This window comes from Haliaeetus leucocephalus, unplaced genomic scaffold (assembly GCF_000737465.1).
Source record: "Haliaeetus leucocephalus isolate CR32 unplaced genomic scaffold, Haliaeetus_leucocephalus-4.0 Scaffold730, whole genome shotgun sequence".
NCBI classification, from domain to species: Eukaryota; Metazoa; Chordata; class Aves; order Accipitriformes; family Accipitridae; genus Haliaeetus; species Haliaeetus leucocephalus.
Genome location: NW_010973166.1, coordinates 3,917,167 through 3,937,818, shown reverse-complemented (window position 1 = coordinate 3,937,818; position 20,652 = coordinate 3,917,167). Strand labels below are relative to the sequence as shown.

Genomic DNA, 20,652 nt, shown 5'->3' with positions numbered 1-20,652 from the left:
CTTTTCATGCGTTTGAGGCAGACTTTACTGGCTAAATTATTAGGATTTTTTTAACGTACCTTACAGTTTTTCTTTAGTAGATCAAAACATTTGTAGGCTCTTTAAGTTCTTTTTCTGAAATACAGGGGGTTTTGTGCACATAAACTTATTTTCTGTATGCATTTTTGGCAGGAGCTTTTTTTTTTTTTCCTTATTTACATAATTTTTTAATCTGTACAGCTGCACATTTGGCTTATACGTGCAGAAAAATTTAACATAATCGTTGAATGGTTTGGATTGGAAGGGACCTTAAAGATCAACCCACCTGCCGTGGGCAGGGACACCTTCCACTAGACCAGGTTGCTCAAAGCCCCATCCAACCTTGCCTTGACCACTTCCAGGGATGGGACATCCACAACCACTCTGGGCAACCTGTTGCAGTTCTTGCCACCTTCACAGTAAAAATTTTTTTCCCAATATGTAACCTAAATCTACCCTCTTTCAGTTTAAAACTGTTACCCCCCGTCCTATCACTACACTCCCTGTTAAAGAGTCCTTCCCCAGCTTTCCTGTAGGCCCCCTTTAACTACTGGAAGGCTGCTATAAGGTCTCCCTGGAGCCTTCTCTTCTCCAGGCTAAACACCCTGAACTGCCCCAGCCTCTCCTCATAGGGGAGGTGCTCCAGCCCCCTGATCATCTTCATGGCCCTCCTCTGGACCCACTCAAGCAGGTCCATGTCTTTCTTATGCTGGGGGCCCAAGAGCTGAACACAGTACTCCAGGTGGGGTCTCACGAGAGCAGAGTAGAGTGGGGGAATTGCCTTATAATGGTAGGTTGTACATATTCCATGTTTTTTTTTTACACTTCTGTTTATACAATTTGTATTTTCATTTTGGTTTTTTTTGGTCATTTTGTCCAGCCATTAAATTACTTTCTTCTGTGCTTGCTGCTTTCTTTTGTGATACTAGTTTTGATATTTCTGTTGTCTTAAACTTGCGTAAGATTTGTCCCTTTTACATAGAATTCTTCTATTGCACACAGTTGAACTATAAAAGTTTGCCATTTTTAAATTAATAGGGATAACTGCTTTGCCATGGTATGAGTCCTAAAAACACATTGTTTTGAAAGTCCAACTTGTTTCTCTGAATTAAGTTGTATGACAAGTTGTATGAAATTCTACTGCTTTAAGGTATGAATTGTATACTTACCAGTGGCTCTTTTTTAAGAGGTCTGTCCAGGTGTATCAAAAACAAAACCAAAAAATCTTTTGTTGCAGCTGTACAATGCATATGTAGAAACTCAGGATCAGTTGCTTTTGGAAAAGCTGGAGAATAAGAGAATCAATAAATATTTGGATGAAATAGTGCAGGAAGTAGAAGCCAAAGCACCCATCTTAAAACGTCAGCGTGAAGAATTTGAGCGTTCCCAAAAAGCTGTTGCTAGTCTGTCTGCAAAGCTTGAACAAGCTATGAAGGTCAGTATAAAATAAAAGTGCATGTAAATTTCTGGAAAAAATGTATTTTTAATTCCTTAATCCTAATGGCTGTCAATAAATGTAAAAAATTGATCTTTTAGTCAACTTTTATTGTGGGAAAATATTTGTTGAACTTTCTAGCTTCCAATTCAGTGGGCTGTGCAAAGAATTTTACAGAACCAACATTTTTCAGAATTTTTTACAGTGAAGGCTTAAATGTGGTGACTTATAATCTCTGATTTTCTGAGAGAGTAGAATTCTTTATAAACAAAGATTAGTATTTGTCCAAAGAAATAAAATCGGACTTCGGTGCTCACTTCCCATTAACTTTAAGACATACACTAATATAGCATGAAAGAGTGTAGCTTTTGATTCCTAAACATTTGGAGTTTATCCTTTGGAGTGTTACTTCAAAGTAGTAAAGTGCAGTTTGATTCGCAAGGCATGTGTCTACATGACATTATCTCTCTGGAAAGGAATGTGTTGGAGTTGAATTGCTACATGTTCCTTAATGTTTGTATCCTCACAGGAAATCCAACGATTGCAGGAGGATGCCGATAAAGCCAATAAGCATGCCTCTCTGCTTGAAAGAGAAAACCAGAGACTGGAAATACAAGTAAAAGACCTTTCACAGCAGGTAGAACAAATGTTGCTATGGTTAAATGTACTATTTGCAATTTATTTATTAATATGGTGCTGTATTTCTGAAGTTTACTTTGAAGTTGTGTTCAGCCACAGTCATGTAGACTTTGGTTGTCATAAAAGTCTTAGTGATGTTAAAAGCTTATCCTTAGGGCAACGTGGTATTTCCATTTCTGTTTACAAAGTTAGAGTAAGTTTAGCTGCATAGAAGTGCTGCTGCTTTGCGATAATATTGTTAAACATCTGACATGGAAAATTCAGATATAGATAGATAGCTATATAACTTCTTTGTTTGATTGGAACATCCTGTGATCTGTTCGCAGAACTGAACACAGACTATCTACTTCTGACCTTGATGTGGTTTCCTTTTGTCAGACTGTTTTTTCTATAATGTAATTATCTTACAAGGTTTTATTGACTGTAATAGTTTGTATATTGTAGGAAAAAAATACTTAATTTCCAAGTACTTTATTTCTAATGTATTGTTTTTCAGAGTGAACTTTTGAGTCTGTGTGCAAGTCTTACACTGGAATGTTCTCTTTCAGATTCGTGTGCTTTTAATGGAACTTGAAGAAGCTAGAGGCAATCATGTGATTCGTGATGAAGAAGTGAGCTCTGCTGACATCAGTAGCTCTTCTGAAGTGATATCTCAACATCTAGTCTCTTACAGAAATATTGAAGAACTTCAGCAGCAGAATCAGCGTCTCTTGGTGGCTCTTCGGGAGCTTGGAGAAGCTAGAGAAAAAGAGGAGCAAGAAACAACATCATCAAAGTAAGCTATCTGTTCCTTCTAGTAAACTGTTTATACTAAATAGTAACAGAGATTTATTCAAACACTTTTCAGTTTTTTGCTTCTGATTGTTATTAATTGTGTGCACCTGCATATGTAAGTGCACATATGCTCGTGAGCAGCTGTGTAAGTCATAAAGGCAAATTGTTACTAAGCAACACTGTCTTCAGGTTTCGATTAAAATGGCTTCATAGCTATGTATCTTGTAATAGGTCCTCTCATCAAAATCCAAAGTAAAAATAATTGTCGGTCTTTTAGTGAATGTGATTTCACACAACAGAGCTGTTTTTCGAAAAAGAAAAGTTTTCATTGCCATTAGCCGAACAAAAAATTACATATGTGCATGTCTAACTCACTAGCTGTAAAGCCCACAGATAATGTATTTCTGTATTAAAATAAATAATCAGCAGCCTGATTCTCTGCTTATGCTACTGACTGTTGTTTGAAGTTATTCACGTGAATAGAATTGTCTCTATTCTGCTTTTCATGGAAGAGGCCTACTTCCTTTGTCATCTACAAAATGGCAAGCCCAAAGGCCAGTCTTCCTATAATTTTGCTCAAAAACCTCAGTGGTGCTTAACTTTCAAAGATGCAATAAATGTACACTGAAGGACTATGACAAAATGTAAGGGTTGTGTCATCTTGGTATGCCTTGCTGTGTGTGTCACTGAAAACAACTGTTGTTGGTTTCAGAATTTCTGAGCTTCAGAGTCAGCTTGAGGAAGCTCTTAATGAGCTGGAAAAACTGCGTGAATCGCGTCATCATCAGTTGCAGCTTGTTGAGTCCATAGTTCGTCAGCGTGATATGTTCCGCATATTGTTGGCACAGACCACAGGAGCTATCATTCCCTTGCAAGGTAAGCTTCATGTTTCTGCACCATTGGAGAAAAAAAAAAAATTGTCATTTTTTATGAGTTTTCAGTAATGGTGCTGTAATGGTACTAGTAACTTCTGTTAATCTAGTATTCAACTTTTACCCTTACTCACTGGAAAACCCGTGAATTTTGATTTAGACACATGATATTATTTTTACAGTATAATAACTTGCTACATAATGACTGACATGTAGTGGTGATGACGTGTTCTGGACTTTCCTAGCAATACAGTATTTTTCTAGCCATATTTCAGTGTGACTGTATGATCTTCTGCTTTGGCAAGCATTCATTCAATTGTTGCCTTTAAAATTCCCTTTATCTTTTTTTTTAGCTTCAGGTATATTACCAGAGGAGATTTCTCTTACATCTACTCCAAAGCGTCCAAATTTACCTCAAGCCATATCAACTCCTGCTCCATTGTCAGTGACTGAGTCAGTGGAGACAGTGGAGGCTAAGGCTGCACTTAAGCAGGTATATTTTTCCATAAACACTGTAGAAAGCTATCCCTATTTTTAGTCTTGTCAGCACTTTAATGTCTGTTCTTTGATGTAGTTGCAGGAAGTTTTTGAGAACTATAAAAGAGAGAAGGCAGAGAATGACAAGTTGCTGAATGAACAAAATGAAAAGCTTCAAGAGCAGGTCACAGACTTGAGATCACAAAATGCAAAGATATCCACACAGCTGGAGTTTGCCTCCAAACGGTAAATCGGTTATTTAATTTCATTGCCTTATGTGTTCTCTGTCAACAGAATTATGTTGATTGCTTGATATCATTTGCTCAGGAAGAGTTGCCAGTTAAACATTAATATTGTCTATTCTGTTAAAGAACACAAAGGAGATAGTGAAGGAGGGATCAAGAATATACCTTCTAGTTGAGTGAGCCACATATGTGAAAAGTGATGCACAAGAACATGAAACATACAGCTGTGTTCATATGCCTCTTGCAATTAAACAATTTAATGTGGCAAATGTAAACTTTGCTTTGTTGTTCCATGGGAAGTTATGAAATGCTGCAGGATAACGTTGAAAGTTATCGTAGAGAAATAACATCTCTGCATGAAAGAACCCAGAAACTCACAGCAACAACTCAGAAGCAAGAGCAGATAATTAACACTATGACTCAAGACCTGAGGGGAGCTAATGAAAAACTGGCAGTGGCAGAGGTTAGTAATACAGTGTATTATACTGCTAGATATTCCACGTTAGCATGAGAGTTTTTCTTACGATTATCTTGAAAGCTGTCAGAACTTGAATGTGTGGCTTTTTGAGTGCATCAGCTATTAAATCTGTAAAAGCTTGTATGCATGTATATCTGGTATGTCCATTTGTAACATTCCACAAAATATCTCGAGTACAGAGTGAAGATGCAACAACATTCCGAAGGTGTTTCAGTTTACAGAGAAAACAGAATTTGATTAGTCAAACAGTTGTGTTCTTAGTGTTCTTGGCTTAATTTGCATGAATTTTAATTTACAATCTATAAACTTAAAAGCTCTTTTTTAAAAACAGTATAAACTAATCATAAAAAGTAATATTAAAATTAATGGACAGATTTGGGATTGATAACAAAGTTCTTGTTATTATTTGCTGTCTTAAAGGTGAGAGCAGAAAACTTAAAAAAAGAGAAAGATATCTTGAAGATGTCAGATGTGCGTTTGACTCAGCAACGTGAGTCTTTATTAGTTGAACAAAGAGGACAGAACTTGCTGCTTACTAATTTGCGAACTATTCAGGTATGTGGTATTATTCTTATGTCCAAGTTTGGTCTGTCTTTCAGAGTTTTTAATAAATACACATGAAATGGAATAAAACAGTCATGGCATAGGGTCTTAAAAATGGATTTTCTTTTTTGTTGTTGTTACAAATTGACACTTAACTTAAAATACTTGAGCAACTTGTTTAAGCACGTTTGTTATTCCTATCCTAAATTATGATACTCTAGTATTTACCTGGGCAAAGTCCTGATAATTTTGAGTTGATGAGAAGGGTTTTCCCAGTAAAATGAGAACATAACACATGGAACAAAGTAAAAGGAAAAAATCTGTATGTTAATTTTTATGATGGCAAAATATACCAGTGCCTGCCTTGGTAGTTTATTTTTCTATTGTTTTAAGGTATATTTACTTTTATACTTTTATGTCATCTATTATAAGGTATATTGATTCTTAGAGTATATATTTATTTTTATATTATATTTAAGGTTGCACACTTTATTATGTGACTGAATTCTATTTCTGTAGTAGATCTTTTGGGTTTTATTAATCCCTGGAATTAGACTGCATGAGTAATAGATTTTCTTCTAATAATACTTATTGTATCAATATTATTAAAAAATCCTTCAAAACTAAGTCATACATTGTAAGTGCTACTTTTCCTAATTTGCTATATCTACCTATTATTGCTTGCTCCCTGCAGTAATTATCTTGTGATGGGAGAAGTGTGACAACTTTGTATGAAGTGCTGGAGTAAATCAGAAGAAATTTATTAAAGTGTATTGTAAGCATAGTGCATTGTGCTCTTTTATCAGGGAATACTGGAGAGGTCTGAGACAGAAACAAAACAAAGACTCAATAATCAGATAGAAAAGCTAGAGCGTGAGATATCTCAGCTGAAGAAGAAACTAGAAAGTGAGGTGGAACAAAGACATTCCCTTACCAAAAATCAAGAGGTAAGTATAATTATAAATATGCTAAACTTGTTTTAGTGAAAATAAAGCAATAGTTATGTGGCTTCTGCCAGCTTACAGTGCATTGTTTTTCATACGTGAAATTTATAAACATATTTGGTCTTTGTGCCATTTGTGAATAATTACAAGTTTAAGAACCTTGTGTTTTCAGGTTCATATCCTGGATCTTAAGAGGCAACTCGAGACTGAGACAAACCGTCACATTAACACAAAAGAACTTTTAAAGAATGCCCAGAAAGAAACTGCTGTGTTGAAACAGCAGCTTAACAGTACAGAGGCACAGCTAGCATCTCAGTCATCGCAGAGGGCTCCAGGGAAAGGTAAGATGGTTTTCTACGTTGAATTTCTCTTTGTTAAACATTGCTGTCTGCAGAATGGTAAAATTCATAATTCATAATAACTTAGATTAGGAGGACAGTACACTAAATAATAAATCTCTTCACTATTATCTCTTTACATATTCAACCGATTATAACCAGGGTGATTTGTTAAAGTAAAATTAATGTCCAAGCAGTCTTTGACAAAGGGGAAAAATAAAGCAAAACGTATGAAAGGATCCCTTTTATTTTTATTTGAAAGAACTTAAGTCTGTTAGGTAACTTGTTTTTAAATAACCAATTTTTTTTTGTCTGAATCAACAATGTTTATTGTAAGCCACTATTTTGGTTAGGGCTAACAATTTTATTTAGGGAAGCTTTGTGAGAGTGATTGTTTTTTCCATGTTATTATCCTAAAAAGACTTCAGTTTTCAACAGAACAGTGTTTTGAAAAACTGAATTAACCTTCATCAGTTAATGAATGTGTTCTAATATTATAGGTCAGCCTAGTACAAGTGAAGATGTGGATGATCTTGTAAGTCGACTAAGACAAGCTGACGAACAAGTTAATGACCTGAGAGAAAGACTCAAGACTAGTTCTAGTAATGTGGAACAGTACAGGGCCATGGTTCTTAGTCTAGAGGAATCCCTTAATAAGGAAAAACAAGTAAGTAGTTGCCATTGTTTATTAGAGCAAAAGCAAACAAAATGAAATATTTTTTTTTGCACTACAGTACAGTCTGTAGGATTATTAAAGTTAGTTTAGAAGGCATTAGAAGATAATGTAGTAAGACCATATTTTAGACAATTTTATTAAAAACACTTTTAATCATGGAAATATTAAACATTTTTGCAGAATAGTTTTAAAACGTTGAATTGTAAATTTGATTCAAAGCTATATTCTGCCAATGTCTTCCTTCGAAAGAGGGGAATTGACTTTTAAAAACTCTTCCTTATAACCCTGTGATCAATGATTAAAAATATTAATTGGCTCTCAATCGAAAGCAATTTAATTTACACCTTCTGCATCAGTAAGGTCTTCAGTGATGCAAAAGAACACTATATGTGGTATTCATGGGAAAAGCTTAAGAATGACCTTCTGATCTGTCATACACTCCACCATGTTAATTGCGAATGAAGCCTGTTCTTCCAAGCTGTTTAGCATATCAAAATAAGATAAATTGGGGAAACGGAATTCTCATCTTCTACAGAAGTTACAACATCAGTACACGATGGAGTGCTGTTTGTCTAGTATCCAAGTTCTCTGCCTGTCTGTGTTCTGTTACTGTAAAAACTTCATTGTGGCTTGATATGCTTTAACAATATTGCAGATTCTAGTGTGTGATAAAAAGATATGCTGACTACTGCACATTTGAGTGCAGTCCCCTAAAACATTTCTTATGTGTACTTCATGAGGTATTGCAGCTTTGAAGGAAAAAAAAATAAAATTCAAAGCTGTTTGTGATTCTCCACATTTTCAGTGTTGTTATTCTACATGAGGTGCTAGGAATACCTATTCTGGCTTTGAATTGCTAATAAAATACTGGTTTCATATCAAAATACCCTATTTAAAGGGAAAAAAAATGATCTCTTATGGTGGATTTTAATGAAGGTGACAGAGGAAGTTCGTGCAACAGTTGAAGCACGTCTGAAGGAGTCTTCAGAGTATCAAGCACAGCTAGAAAAGAAGCTGATGGAGTCAGAGAAAGAAAAGCAAGAACTGCAAGAGGAGAAGCGTAAAGCTGTGGAGAATATGGAACAACAGGTGTGTGCTGAATGCCCCCTCCCTTAAACTCCCTTGTAGAGAGTCCACAAGAATGTACTTTTACATAATTCCCTAAACTTCAGTTTGTTTTCACAGTATAGTAGTGTGCAAAACTAAATCTTCTAGAATGTACAAAAGGCTAACAAATTTGTGAGAGGTTTCCAAACTTGAGTAGTACATTAACCTTATAATTTTTCTAGGGTGATTGTGTATTTAAAGCTGTCACTATCTTCCTGAACTTAGAGCAGAGATTGCAGAAAAACATGAGTAAAAGCCTTTGAGAAAGGTTTCAGAAAACCCTTTTTGGAACATGAGCCAAAACCAAATTGTCTTTTAAAACCAGAGTGGTCTATGACCTTGTTTGTCTAGTTTATATTTGGGCTCTTACTGGGATTGAAAGAAACAAGGTGACTGCAACTAGAATTAGTGCAGGTCCAACTCTGAAAGAACAGTAATAGATTTTTACCAGGAAAGAGCTCTGTATATTAATAAGTCAAAATCTTGAAAGTATTTCTCTTTAGATTAAAATTAGTATTTAATAAAATAAAATAAAATAACCACGCTTCGGTTCTACATTATTCACAACTATCTACATTCAAAGCCTTGCTGTATTAAATACTTTGCCATTCAGTCTTCTTGTTTTGTTTTTTTTTTTGTTGTTCCCCCTACCCCATCACTGTAGCTATCGGAACTAAAGAAGAGTCTGTCAACCGTGCAGTCAGAAGTTCAGGAAGCTCTTCAGAGAGCCAGCGCAGCTCTAAATAACGAACAACAAGCCAGACGTGACTGCCAGGAACAAGTATGTTTGTAGTATTTGCCTATTTTAGCCAGAGGTAGTAAACTTAATGTTAGTTTTTCATTGTTCATTAGTTGAACTCAAAACATTTTTTAAAGGTAGTGCTGCTCATCAGAGACTTGTGGAGGCAAGAAAAGTGCTGTAAGAGCACTTTCTCTCTTTTGTAAACAGCTGCTTATTTAATGCTTCATTTTTCTACCTGATCAAACATTGTGGTAATATCAACTAAACTGACTTTGAATATAACATTGTGCTGCAAGCACAGTTTGTGTCACATTTAAGAAAACAACAGAAGATACAATGGCTTACTGTTTCTAAGGTCTGTTTTATTATGTAAAAAATTTTATTGGGGAATGCAATTAACTGTTTTTAATGAATTGCTACCTCAATCTCCTGAGGGAGGAGCAAAAAACTCCTCACAACAAGAAGTCTCACAACAAGACAATGGAGAAAATATCTTTCTAACCGAAACATAATTGTCATCTTTTAAGGCTATGGGGCAATATGATGTTTAGTAGTACCTGATAAGACTGTATTGTTACCAACTGCTTTTTAAAGGAAATCTACTTTTCTGCAGGTGAGAATTCCAGCAACACTGATCAGTGTAAAGGATGCAGAAAAATTTTTGGCTGTTGTTTAATCCAGCCCAAAACTTAGTAGACAGGCATTTCTATTTTTTTTCAGCTAATACAGTGACCATAGTCTGTCCTTAGCTTTTTAACCTCATGCAGTAAGTATCTTTGCTCATTCACATGTAGAAGTAACCACTGGATGTTCTTGGACTAATACCTGCCTGTTATCAGTGCAGAATCTACAGCAAGAGGTTTGATTGTTGAGTAACTATAGAGTGTGTCCTCCTGCTAGCCACTTAAAGAAAATTATTTCAAATTCTAATTTTTCCTAAAAACAATAATTTCTTTAAGGGAACCATTCTAAGCTTATCAGTCTTTATTGTATTTGAGAATGAAGAGGTTTTGGCCAATGGTTTTCTTTTTGATTAGCGGTCACTGATTTTGTCTAGAATTTGAGAATCTCTTTGTACATGTCAAACATGTAACATTAAAGGTAACAGAATCTATTTTTTATATTCTTCTGCAGGCAAAGATGGCTTCTGAAGCTCAAAATAAATATGAACGGGAATTAATGCTTCATGCTGCCGATGTTGAAGCATTACAGGCTATTAAAGACCAGGTTGCCAAGAACGCAGCAGTAAGGCAGCAGCTAGAGGAAGCCGCTCGGAAAGCTGAGTCTGAATTGTTAGAGTGCAAAGCATCCTGGGAAGAGAGAGAGAGAATGATCAAGGTATTATTGTTTTTAGGGTTTCAGTGGGTTTTTTCAGTTAACAGAAATTCAGCCACAGAATTCACAGCCATTAAACAATTTTCTTGTAGGATGAAGCTTCAAAACTTGCATCCCGCTGTGAAGATTTGGAAAAACAAAATCGATTATTACATGAACAGCTGGAAAGTCTGAGTGATAAGATGGTGACTTCTATGAAGGAAGCCATGCCAACTGCTGTGAATGTTTCTCTCAATGAGGAAGGCAAATCCCAGGAACAAATCTTAGAAATCCTTAGGTAAATTTAGCTCTGGACTCCTTCTCTCGGTGGCTATAAATTAGTTGCCAAGTTAAATAGTTCTGTATTACTTTGTATTTGAAGGATAATGTATAAAATTTAAGTGCTTTTTTGCAAGGTAGGAGGTGGTTGTACTATGTCAGTAACTAATAGAGGAGGTTCTACTCCTAGGAAAAAACTGAGAGTCAATTATGACAGGAAGCTAAATCAGATTTTAGCAAATGTAATTGGCAAGAAAGATTCATAGAGGTGATTTTTTTCTCATTGTGGTTTTTAGGGGTTTGATGTAGATTTTTCAAGAATTTTTCTCTAGGATTTTCTTTTTGATCTTTCTGAACCAATTTCTCTACTCAGTAGACCTTCAGATATAAGACGCTTCAACTTAAAATGCTTTGTCTTGCACTTTCATTGACATGATGTGTTGTTCATTTTCTTACTTTATACGTCAAGATTTATATTAGATTTATATTATATATATTTATATTATTTAGATTTATACGTCGAGAAAAGGAGATTGCAGAGACTAGGTTTGAGGTGGCCCAGGTGGAGAGTTTGCGTTACCGTCAGAGAGTGGAGTACCTGGAAAGGGAACTCCAGGAACTGCAGGACAGTCTCAATGCTGAGAGAGAGAAGGTGCAGGTATGGTTGGATATTATTGTTTATGATTTCAATAAGTAGCAAGGGCTGTACTCTACGTTCTACTCTTTGTCTTTGCTGCCTGTGCCCAAAAATGAAGTTTTGGAAGAATCGGGAGCTTTTAAACTGGGGTTGCTATATAGCCAAATGGAGGATCTTGTTTTGAGTCCTGTGAAGCAGTGTGGCAATTCCAAAATCACATAAATAGGGAAGATAAAGATAATATCTTTCAATTTTTTCCCCATCTCCCATTTCTTAAGTGATATTTACTTGTTTTAGATGTACATGTGAGATAATCAATGCCATGGTAGCTTTCCAAGATGGTGTTATGTCAGATCCAAGTAAGTATATGTGCATGTGCAAGCAAAACAAATGACTGAGTTAAATCTTTTCAAAAGGTAACAGCAAAAACCATTGCACAGCATGAAGAATTAATGAAAAAAACTGAGACCATGAATGTACTGATAGAAACCAACAAGATGCTGAGAGAAGAGAAGGAGAGGCTAGAACAAGAGCTACAACAAATTCAAGCAAAGGTTAGTCCTGAGGTTCATGTAAATTTTTCGATATTCAAGCTGGTGAGTTAGTGTCTGGACATACCATTGCTAATTACAATAAATACGTGATTTAGATTGTGATTATTTCTTTACGTCATACACAAATGAGGAAACTTTCCATTTAGAATTTTAGAAGACATTGGTCTACCTAGAACATTGGAAAGTTTAAAGTTCAGTTTTGTTTAAATGAAACTGAAAATCGGCATTTATCCTTGGCTAGAGATATACCAGTAACAACGATATTATCAGCAGATAAATGAAAAATGGCACAGGAATACATGCAAAGCAGACCACAGGTTTATTAAGTGTTTAAAAGGGAGATACTCCCTCTTCCCATTCCTACACACCAGTTATTTTAATGGAATCTGGTGCGGTGTTGCTTGGCTTCTAACACGTAATGAATAATCTGTTTCCTGTACCAAAGTACAAAAAGTGAGAATCTAAGATTGTGAAGTCGTAGGGGTATTTTTTCTCTCTGTAGGATCATCCCTGCTCTTGCTCCTCATCCTTCTCCCTGCCCCCAGCTGGCCACTGAAAATCAGAGAGTCAGAAGAGAAGCTATGTCATGGGTTCCTGAGGGTGTTGATTTTGCTCTTACTGTCATTGTTCAAGGCCTACCATATTCCATTTCTTTCAGTGTCATCCAGGGAGTTTAATCCCCATTTGTGTTTTTTCAGGTACGCAAGCTTGAGGCAGACATTCTACCTCTCCAAGAGTCTAATGCTGAACTGAGTGAGAAAAGTGGAATGTTGCAGGCGGAGAAAAAGCTGTTGGAAGAAGATGTTAAGCGCTGGAAAGCCCGGACTCAGGTGGGGAATGCATGTTTTCAAAGAAGATTTTGGGGAAAAAAAAAAAACCAACCCAAACAACCAAACTAAAAAACTAAATTTTATTAAAAAAAACGACAAACTAAGAAATGTGTTTGAATTATAAAGCATTGTTTATGCAGCTTCAAAATAGGCTATTCTAATTCATAGGCATTCCAAATCAAAATGCAAAAGCAGTAGCTCTAATTCAAAGAGATTTTCTGGATATAACTGTATAATCATCTTATGAAAATGCAATTCTCAACCTTTCAGCATTTATTGAGTCAACAGAAGGACACTGATCTCGAAGAGTATAGGAAGCTGCTTTCAGAGAAGGAGGCAAACACCAAGCGTATACAACAGATGAGTGAAGAAACAGGCAGGCTTAAAGCAGAAATAGCCAGGTGTGGTATAAGTTAATTAGTAAAAAGTGTTTTGCAAAGCAAAGTATTTTAAATAAAGCTGTATCTGGAAGTGTTATTTCTTAACTGTCTCCATGTAACTATGAAACCTTTGGTATTCCTACTGTAGCTTGATAATATGCAGGTAAAATGAAGTGAGAACTGTTTTGGAAGCTGTCTTTTAGCTGAACTTGTTCTAAACTAATGTATTGAAGAATAATTTGTATTCTACAAACACTCACTTGTATTGCAAAATCCTAGAAAACAATTCACTAAAGATAAAGCTTGTGATATTGCATAAATGAGCAATATTGAAATGTACTGTTTATTTCAAACATCTCATTTGCATCTTCCTCTAATCTCTTGTTATTTAGAACCAATGCATCCTTGACTACAAGCCAGAATCTCGTTCAGAGCCTGAAGGATGAAGTAACTAAAATAAGAACAGAAAAGGATACTTTGCAGAAAGAACTAAATGCTAAAGTGGCTGACATACAAGAAAAAGTGAAAACTATAACACAGGTCAAGAAAATTGGGCGCAGGTACAAGACTCAGTACGAGGAGCTGAAAGCACAGCATGATAAGGTAGACAGAATTTCTTGGCAAATGAAGAAAAAGTGTATTTTAAAAAGTATGTTTTCATCTAGAGTCACATATAATCTAGCTAACGGTCTTTACGTTCCCTTAGTATAGTACTGTATGAGTACTTACCTGTGAAGAGAAAAGCAGAAAATCACATAGTTTATTCTGCAGTTACCTCAAACTACCACAAAACACGAGCTGCGTATCTCTTAAAATTTTGCAGTATTCTTAACAGAACTTTAGCATTCATTAGAATTCCTAGCTTTTGCCCAGAACTTTTTAAACTATCAGTTTGCATGCAAAAGGAGCTTGTGGAAATAATGACGTTCTAATCAGATAGTACCCTTTAGCCTGATACCACTTGACGTATTTCAGATGGTTGCGGAAGCATCAACTCAGTCTTTTGTAGAACAACAAGAAGAACAAGTTTCTGTCCAGGAAGTACAAGAGCTGAAAGACACTCTCAGTCAAGCTGAAGTGAAGACAAAGGCTTTGGAGGCTCAGGTGGAAAGTTTACAAAAGGTAAGAACAGCCTGAACAAGTTAAGAACAGCGAACAATTTCAGAGTACTGTACTCTGCTGCAATCTTAAATGCATAACTGTGACGAATGTGGGGGTGTTTTGCTCTGTGTGTGTGTGTGTGTGTGCACGCGTACATGTATGCACAGAAATATCTGAAGTGACCTATTTGTGCCTCTACCTTGTTGGGAAAGAGGGACCTCAAACCTGGATTAAATCCTGTGTCTAGCATGTCTCATGTTGTTTCTTGGAATTGATAAGTGGGAAAGAATGCTGTTCTTTCAACTATTGCATTCAGAGAGGGCTTGCGCTCCCCTCTTGTTGGTTAGAAGCCTTTTAACCTTAATACAGTGGTCAGCTAATACTAGGTCCCTGGATCTTGTTGGACTATATATTTGCCAAAGTAGCTGGGGGTTGTGGCCAATAGTTGCACTCTCTCTTTCTCTCTAGACTATAGCAGAAAAGGAGACTGAAGTTAGAAGTCTTCAGGAGCAGATAACACAGCTACAATCAGAACTTGGTCGTTTTCATCAAGATCTGCAAGAGAAGACTACACAGGAAGAACAGCTCAGGCAACAGATCACCGAGAAGGAAGAGAAAACTAGGAAGACCTTGCTTGCGGCCAAGCAGAAAATTGCACAGTTATCTGGTATTATAGTATTTTTTTACTGTCCTTCAGGTGTTTTCTTCTGTTTGGGTTTCTGATTATTCCTATGGAAAAGCATTTAGAAAGGATGGTTTGGAAAATAGGTCTTTATATTTTACTTAAAAGTTTTTTCTAGATTAGATGTTACAGGAATTGTTCTAAAACTTAAATTTTAATTACTTCAGGAGTTGATAAAAGTATATAACTAGCTGTAGACTGGAGCTAAAAAAAGTTTTGCTTAGTTTTGGCCAGCCAACATGATAACTCCCATTTTTTATCCTTCTGTTGATAGAGCAGATTGACCCTACTAACAACTAGGGTAATTCTCCCCTTCCCTCTTGCCTTCCCTAAGTGTACAGGTGCAAAACATGCTGCATCCTCTATTTTTAATTGATGTTATGAGGAATGATGGTGTAAGAACTTGCTGAAAACATCTTGTTCTTTTGTGACTACTTCATTTCATTACTTATATAAAGTTATTATATAATTTTACATTTATTTTCATTTAATTGCAATTAAATAGAAAAAATAGCATGTGAAAGTTAAAATTACCTCTAAGAGCTCCTTTGATAGCTTAATGGTTTTAAGATTTCAAAATACTTCAGTAACCTATTAAAACAGCCAGGTATTCAGCATGCATAGCCTTAGTAAGCAGCTTTACAGCGGCAACACTGAATTCTTTCCTATTCAATTAGGTACAAAAGAACAGCTAACAAAAGAAAATGAAGAGTGGAAGCAAAAGAGCAGCTCATTAGAAGAGCAGAAGACTGAATTGGAGGTGCGGATGAGTGCACTCAAATCACAGTATGAAGGTCGAATCTGCCGTCTGGAAAGAGAGCTTAGAGAGCAACAAGAGCGACACCATGAACAGCGAGATGAGCCACCAGAGTCTACAAACAAGGTACAAAATTCTTTTAGCTAGTTGTGTGAGAGGAAATAAACAGCTTGCATGTCTCATGACTGAACGAGAACTACAGCTGTCAGTATGAGCACCATTGTCCAACGTGGTTTGTTTTCATGTAAACGGTTATTAATGCTCAGGACTGCTGTACGTGAAGGTGCTTTCTCTAAACATCCTAAACAGCAGATGGAAATTCTTGTCATAGGACTCCTACACTTAAAAAAAAAAAAAAAAAATCAGTGAGCCCAACAAACTGTGCACTATTCAAAGTCCCCTGGTTTTGGAAATATACAAGTTGGCTTTAGTAAGGATTCAGAACTTCATTTAAACCTTATTTCATGCCATAGTCAGAATTCCCAGTGCTAACAAGCGTACAGTTATTCACTGTGAATTAGCCAATGAGCTGTTTGCGCTCTGCTCTGTATTTTTGTATTTTTATCCATGCATTCAGTATAATGGGTTCTAGCTGCTATTGTCTCAATAGCTTCAGAAAATACCTGAGAAATTACTGCATTGTTTTACATACTTGGTACGACTGGTATGATTTGTTTTAAAGAATTTGCAATAATCATGGACCCTGACCAGGTATGCTAGCAAATCTGTTAGAGAAATGATTGTTAGTAGAGAGATCTGTCTGCTGAAGTATTTTACCAAATTACTCGCTCTGTTTCATGCTTACATGGCATGATACTTGTTTCTTTCTTAATAGGTCCCAGAACAGCAGAGGCAAATCTCACTCAAGTCTACTCCAGCTTCAGGTGAAAGAGGAATGTGAGTTGAAGGGTTTGGGGTTTTTGCAGAGTTTCTATGGTTGGTGGGTTTTGGGTTTGTCTTCATCTAGTTGCTCTTCTTTTTAGTAAACCACTGGCTTTTCACAGTTTTTCTTAAGCAACTTTGAAGATATTGATTGACGTAATATGTTCTTCCTGTTTTCTCAGCTACATTTAGTCAATAAAGCTTTTAAGCTGTTAAATTGTCATATTAACCACCAGGAACATGGTGTCTGGAAAACATAAAAGATTCTTAAAATGTTTTCAGACCTCAAGATTCTCGAAGTTGTACGGTTTTGATTATTACCTTTAACCTTTTTGGTTTTGTGGGGGATCCTCCTTGTGCAAGAATCTCAAACATGAGAAACAGACTAAATAGATGGTAACTCTAACAAAAGATAAAATAGTCAAATGTCTAAGCTCTAAAATGGGAAATATTACTGTATTACTAAGTTTAGGTAACAAACTCCCTTTCAGTTTTTATGACAGCATCCTTTTGAAAGCAAGGCTTTCAAAAATGCCTCTTAAAATTTGGCTGATCATTCTCTCAACCAAGAGGTGTTGTTGCTCTGGATTGAGTGAATCATTTAGTTTTAATGTAAGATTTATTACTCACTATAATAAAGACCCAGCACAGCTAATGGCATGAGCTATGTACTGCTCCTTTTGATCTGCTTACAAATTTCTAGTTGATTACCTTTGAAGAAACCTGTCAGACCTCTGAGCTGGATAAAATGCGACTGATGGCATAGTGGGTCTGTCTTTTTTTTCTTTGTGAACTATAAACAAATTTTGGAAGACAATTCATTATGCCTTTGTCAGGCTTTTAAATTTTAACCTTTAAAAATCAGTATTTCTGGCTATGATAATTTGGTATTTTTAAAATCTGCTTTCTGCACTACCATGATGAAACCAATATCATGTTTTTCAGTGCTAGCACTTCAGATCCACCAACAGCAAATATTAAACCAACTCCTGTTGTGTCAACTCCAAGTAAAGTGACTGCTGCTGCAATAGCTGGGAATAAGTCTACTCCAAGAGCCAGTATCCGTCCAATGGTTACTCCTGCTACAGTCACTAATCCTACCACTACTCCAACAGCCACAGTTATGCCTACAACACAGGTGGAGACTCAGGAAGGTGAGCATTTTAGTATAGTATAAGGATCTACAGTAATCATAAATGCTACCTTTGCCTTGAAACCTCAGTAATTATTAGTTTGACAGTACCTCAAATAGTTTTATTGTCCCTGCATCTCTTTCAATATTGCACTTTCATGACCACTTCTGTTGCAACGAAGTTCATGATTCATCAACTGAAGATGGGTATAAGCAATGTTAACTCAATCTGCAAAACATTGAATTGCTTATTTAGGGCATTCTGAAATGATGAATGTGAACTGTACGAGATAATATGAAGACAGTTGAATGTGCTACTGTTTGCCTTTCAGCTATGCAATCTGAAGGACCTGTTGAGCATGTTCCAGTCTTTGGAAGCACTAGTGGGTCTGTGCGTTCCACCAGTCCTAATGTTCAGACATCTCTCTCTCAGCCCATCTTGACTGTTCAGCAGCAGACTCAAGCGACTGCTTTTGTGCAGCCCACTCAGCAAAGTCATCCTCAGATTGAGCCTGCTAATCAGGAGCCATCCCCTACCATTGTAGAAGTTGTACAGAGCTCTCAGATAGAGAGGCCTTCCACTTCTACAGCAGTGTTTGGCACAGGTTGGTTTCATTTTATAGGCCTACCTTTTTGAATAGTTCCTTTTAAGTAGCTCCATTTGAACCCTTATCAAACCAGGCAAAAGAATTTGCTCTTTTCCCTAACCCCTTCCCCCCCTTAGTTTATTGCACATTTCACAAACTTCTGAGGTTAGGCTTCTTTCTTGAACCTTCAGAAATGGTACCCCTGAAATGCTGTTGTCACTGCATTTCTTAAAGTAGAAGATAAAAACTCATGGGTTTATCTATTCAGAGTAGCATTGGGGTTTAATACATTAAACCTTACTGCCTCTATTTCCACGGTACTGTTGGAGCAAAGTTAATTTTAGGAGTCATGAGTAAGCTACTTAAGTTGTAATATAAAATATACAGATGAACACTAAAGCTACTCAATGTGATACACTGCACATCTGTTTACCCTGCATAGTACGGATTTTGGTGTAAAATGTTTATTCCCCCAAAATACACTTTTGTAAACTGCTTTTTTTGTTTCCTAGCTGATCTTTCCGTCTGTTAGACTTGTAGATGAACTTGTCAGAATGGAAGATGTGAGAAAAAATATTTTAATTGTACCCCGAAGCTTACATTTGGGTTCAGTCAGGTCATGAATATAGGTCCAAGAACATAAGACTTGTAACCAAAGGGGCTGATGTTTTCATGTCCTAGGAAACAGCACAAAGTGATTCTATATGATTCTACTTGTTATCATTCAATGCAGAAACAGAGCCTGATCTTCCACAGTAAAATACCAAACCTTTTGATTTTCTGTTTTGTACTTTTTTTGTTCTGAAAATAACAGAGAGGCTCTTTTAAGTTTCAGCTACCCCAAGTTCTTCACTGTCTAAACGTCCACGAGAGGAGGAGGAGGATAATGCTGTGGAAAACTCGGACCAAATTTCAGAGGAAACAGTGGATGTACCTCTTCCAAAGAAACTGAGAAGCGTACAGAGAGTTGGACCTGAGGTTTGTCAGAACACAAAAGGCTACTACTTAATCTGTCCCTTTGGAAGACTTTAATGGGAAGAGGGAGTATATTACTTCAGAGCAAGTCAGTTAATTCTTAACATCACTTCTTCATCTATTGCAGAGGCAGCAATTATGTTTGGGTATCGTAAAAGGCAGAGGTTATACCAGTTGCAGTGAATGATGCAAATCTTAGTAAACTGTAGGATGGAAGAGAGAGGGCCATATCCTAGCATTGAGGAGGAAGAAATCAAAAGATTTTTCAATGTTGTCTGGAAGGTCATTATCTACAGTTATTCTGGAATAAAATATAGTGTACTTGAGGAGATGCCAAGGAAGTAAAAATGAGTTCCATGGAAAAGCTTACAGGAGATGCATGTGAAATACTGGTGTGAGGGAATTGGGATGTCCTGCAAAAAAAGAATGAACTTGAGACAGAACCTCACAGCAGGCAACTCACAAAAAATGTTAAGGAAGTCAAGATGTTTTATTCACTCTGTACGAGAGGAATGTTGCACAACAGAAGAGGGCGAGGTTGTGTAAGAACATTGTCACTTAATGAGCTGAGAGGCTGGAGGTGGAATGGGAAACCTTGAGGGTTCTTTTCTGGTCCTGAAAAGATTTAGAGATGCTGAGGTCCAGTGGACTGGAATGGGGAAATTGTATTTCTCCAGGGCAGAGAAATCTGGGCTGCTAGATAAAAGCAGAGCTAAGGAATAATAGTAAAAGGGGAACAAAATGTTGCCCATGAACTTTGTGGGGAAAAGATAAATTTTTTTTAAAAGTTTAAAAAAAATCTCAAACATCTTAAAGAACCAAACTTTAGGGCTAATGATGTGTTTTAAATGAGAAAAATACATGTTCTTTCAGGAGGAAGTGACGGCAGAAGAGAGCACTGATGGTGAAGTAGAAGCTCAAACATACAATCAAGACTCACAAGACTCAATTGGAGAAGTAAGCGTATTTGAAAAGAAAAATATCTTCATTTCAGCAGAAATAGCTATCTTTTTTTTATTTCAAACTATCAAGATTTTTAGGAATGAAATCTCAAATCAGATCTTGCAGATTTTCAGTGGAAACCACTTATAACCATTCAAAGTTTAGACTTGCTGTGTTCAACTATAGACACTCAATTCTTGTTGCACTCTACACATATCTATATAAGTAAAATCCAGAATGTTAATGAAGCTTTGCAATTTGGAATTTTAATTTGATGGGTTGATCTAGAAATCTAGTATCCTTAATCCCAGT

The 20,652-nt window shown here is 36.4% G+C and overlaps 1 protein-coding gene across 1 annotated transcript in view; it reads left to right on the top strand.

Moving 5' to 3' along the window:
- Nucleotides 1–20,652, top strand: part of TPR (translocated promoter region, nuclear basket protein) — a 44,321-nt gene that overhangs the window by 10,862 nt on the left and 12,807 nt on the right. The window contains 28 exon segments of the mRNA XM_010580698.1: nucleotides 1,256–1,453; nucleotides 1,983–2,090; nucleotides 2,641–2,867; nucleotides 3,579–3,742; nucleotides 4,092–4,231; nucleotides 4,313–4,461; nucleotides 4,761–4,923; nucleotides 5,359–5,493; nucleotides 6,288–6,428; nucleotides 6,598–6,766; nucleotides 7,264–7,430; nucleotides 8,376–8,528; nucleotides 9,211–9,327; nucleotides 10,423–10,626; nucleotides 10,716–10,900; nucleotides 11,392–11,539; nucleotides 11,935–12,072; nucleotides 12,771–12,902; nucleotides 13,173–13,303; nucleotides 13,675–13,885; nucleotides 14,258–14,404; nucleotides 14,852–15,050; nucleotides 15,743–15,948; nucleotides 16,658–16,719; nucleotides 17,650–17,858; nucleotides 18,169–18,441; nucleotides 19,253–19,401; nucleotides 20,272–20,355. Coding sequence (XP_010579000.1) covers nucleotides 1,256–1,453; nucleotides 1,983–2,090; nucleotides 2,641–2,867; nucleotides 3,579–3,742; nucleotides 4,092–4,231; nucleotides 4,313–4,461; nucleotides 4,761–4,923; nucleotides 5,359–5,493; nucleotides 6,288–6,428; nucleotides 6,598–6,766; nucleotides 7,264–7,430; nucleotides 8,376–8,528; nucleotides 9,211–9,327; nucleotides 10,423–10,626; nucleotides 10,716–10,900; nucleotides 11,392–11,539; nucleotides 11,935–12,072; nucleotides 12,771–12,902; nucleotides 13,173–13,303; nucleotides 13,675–13,885; nucleotides 14,258–14,404; nucleotides 14,852–15,050; nucleotides 15,743–15,948; nucleotides 16,658–16,719; nucleotides 17,650–17,858; nucleotides 18,169–18,441; nucleotides 19,253–19,401; nucleotides 20,272–20,355 — 4,509 coding nt within the window.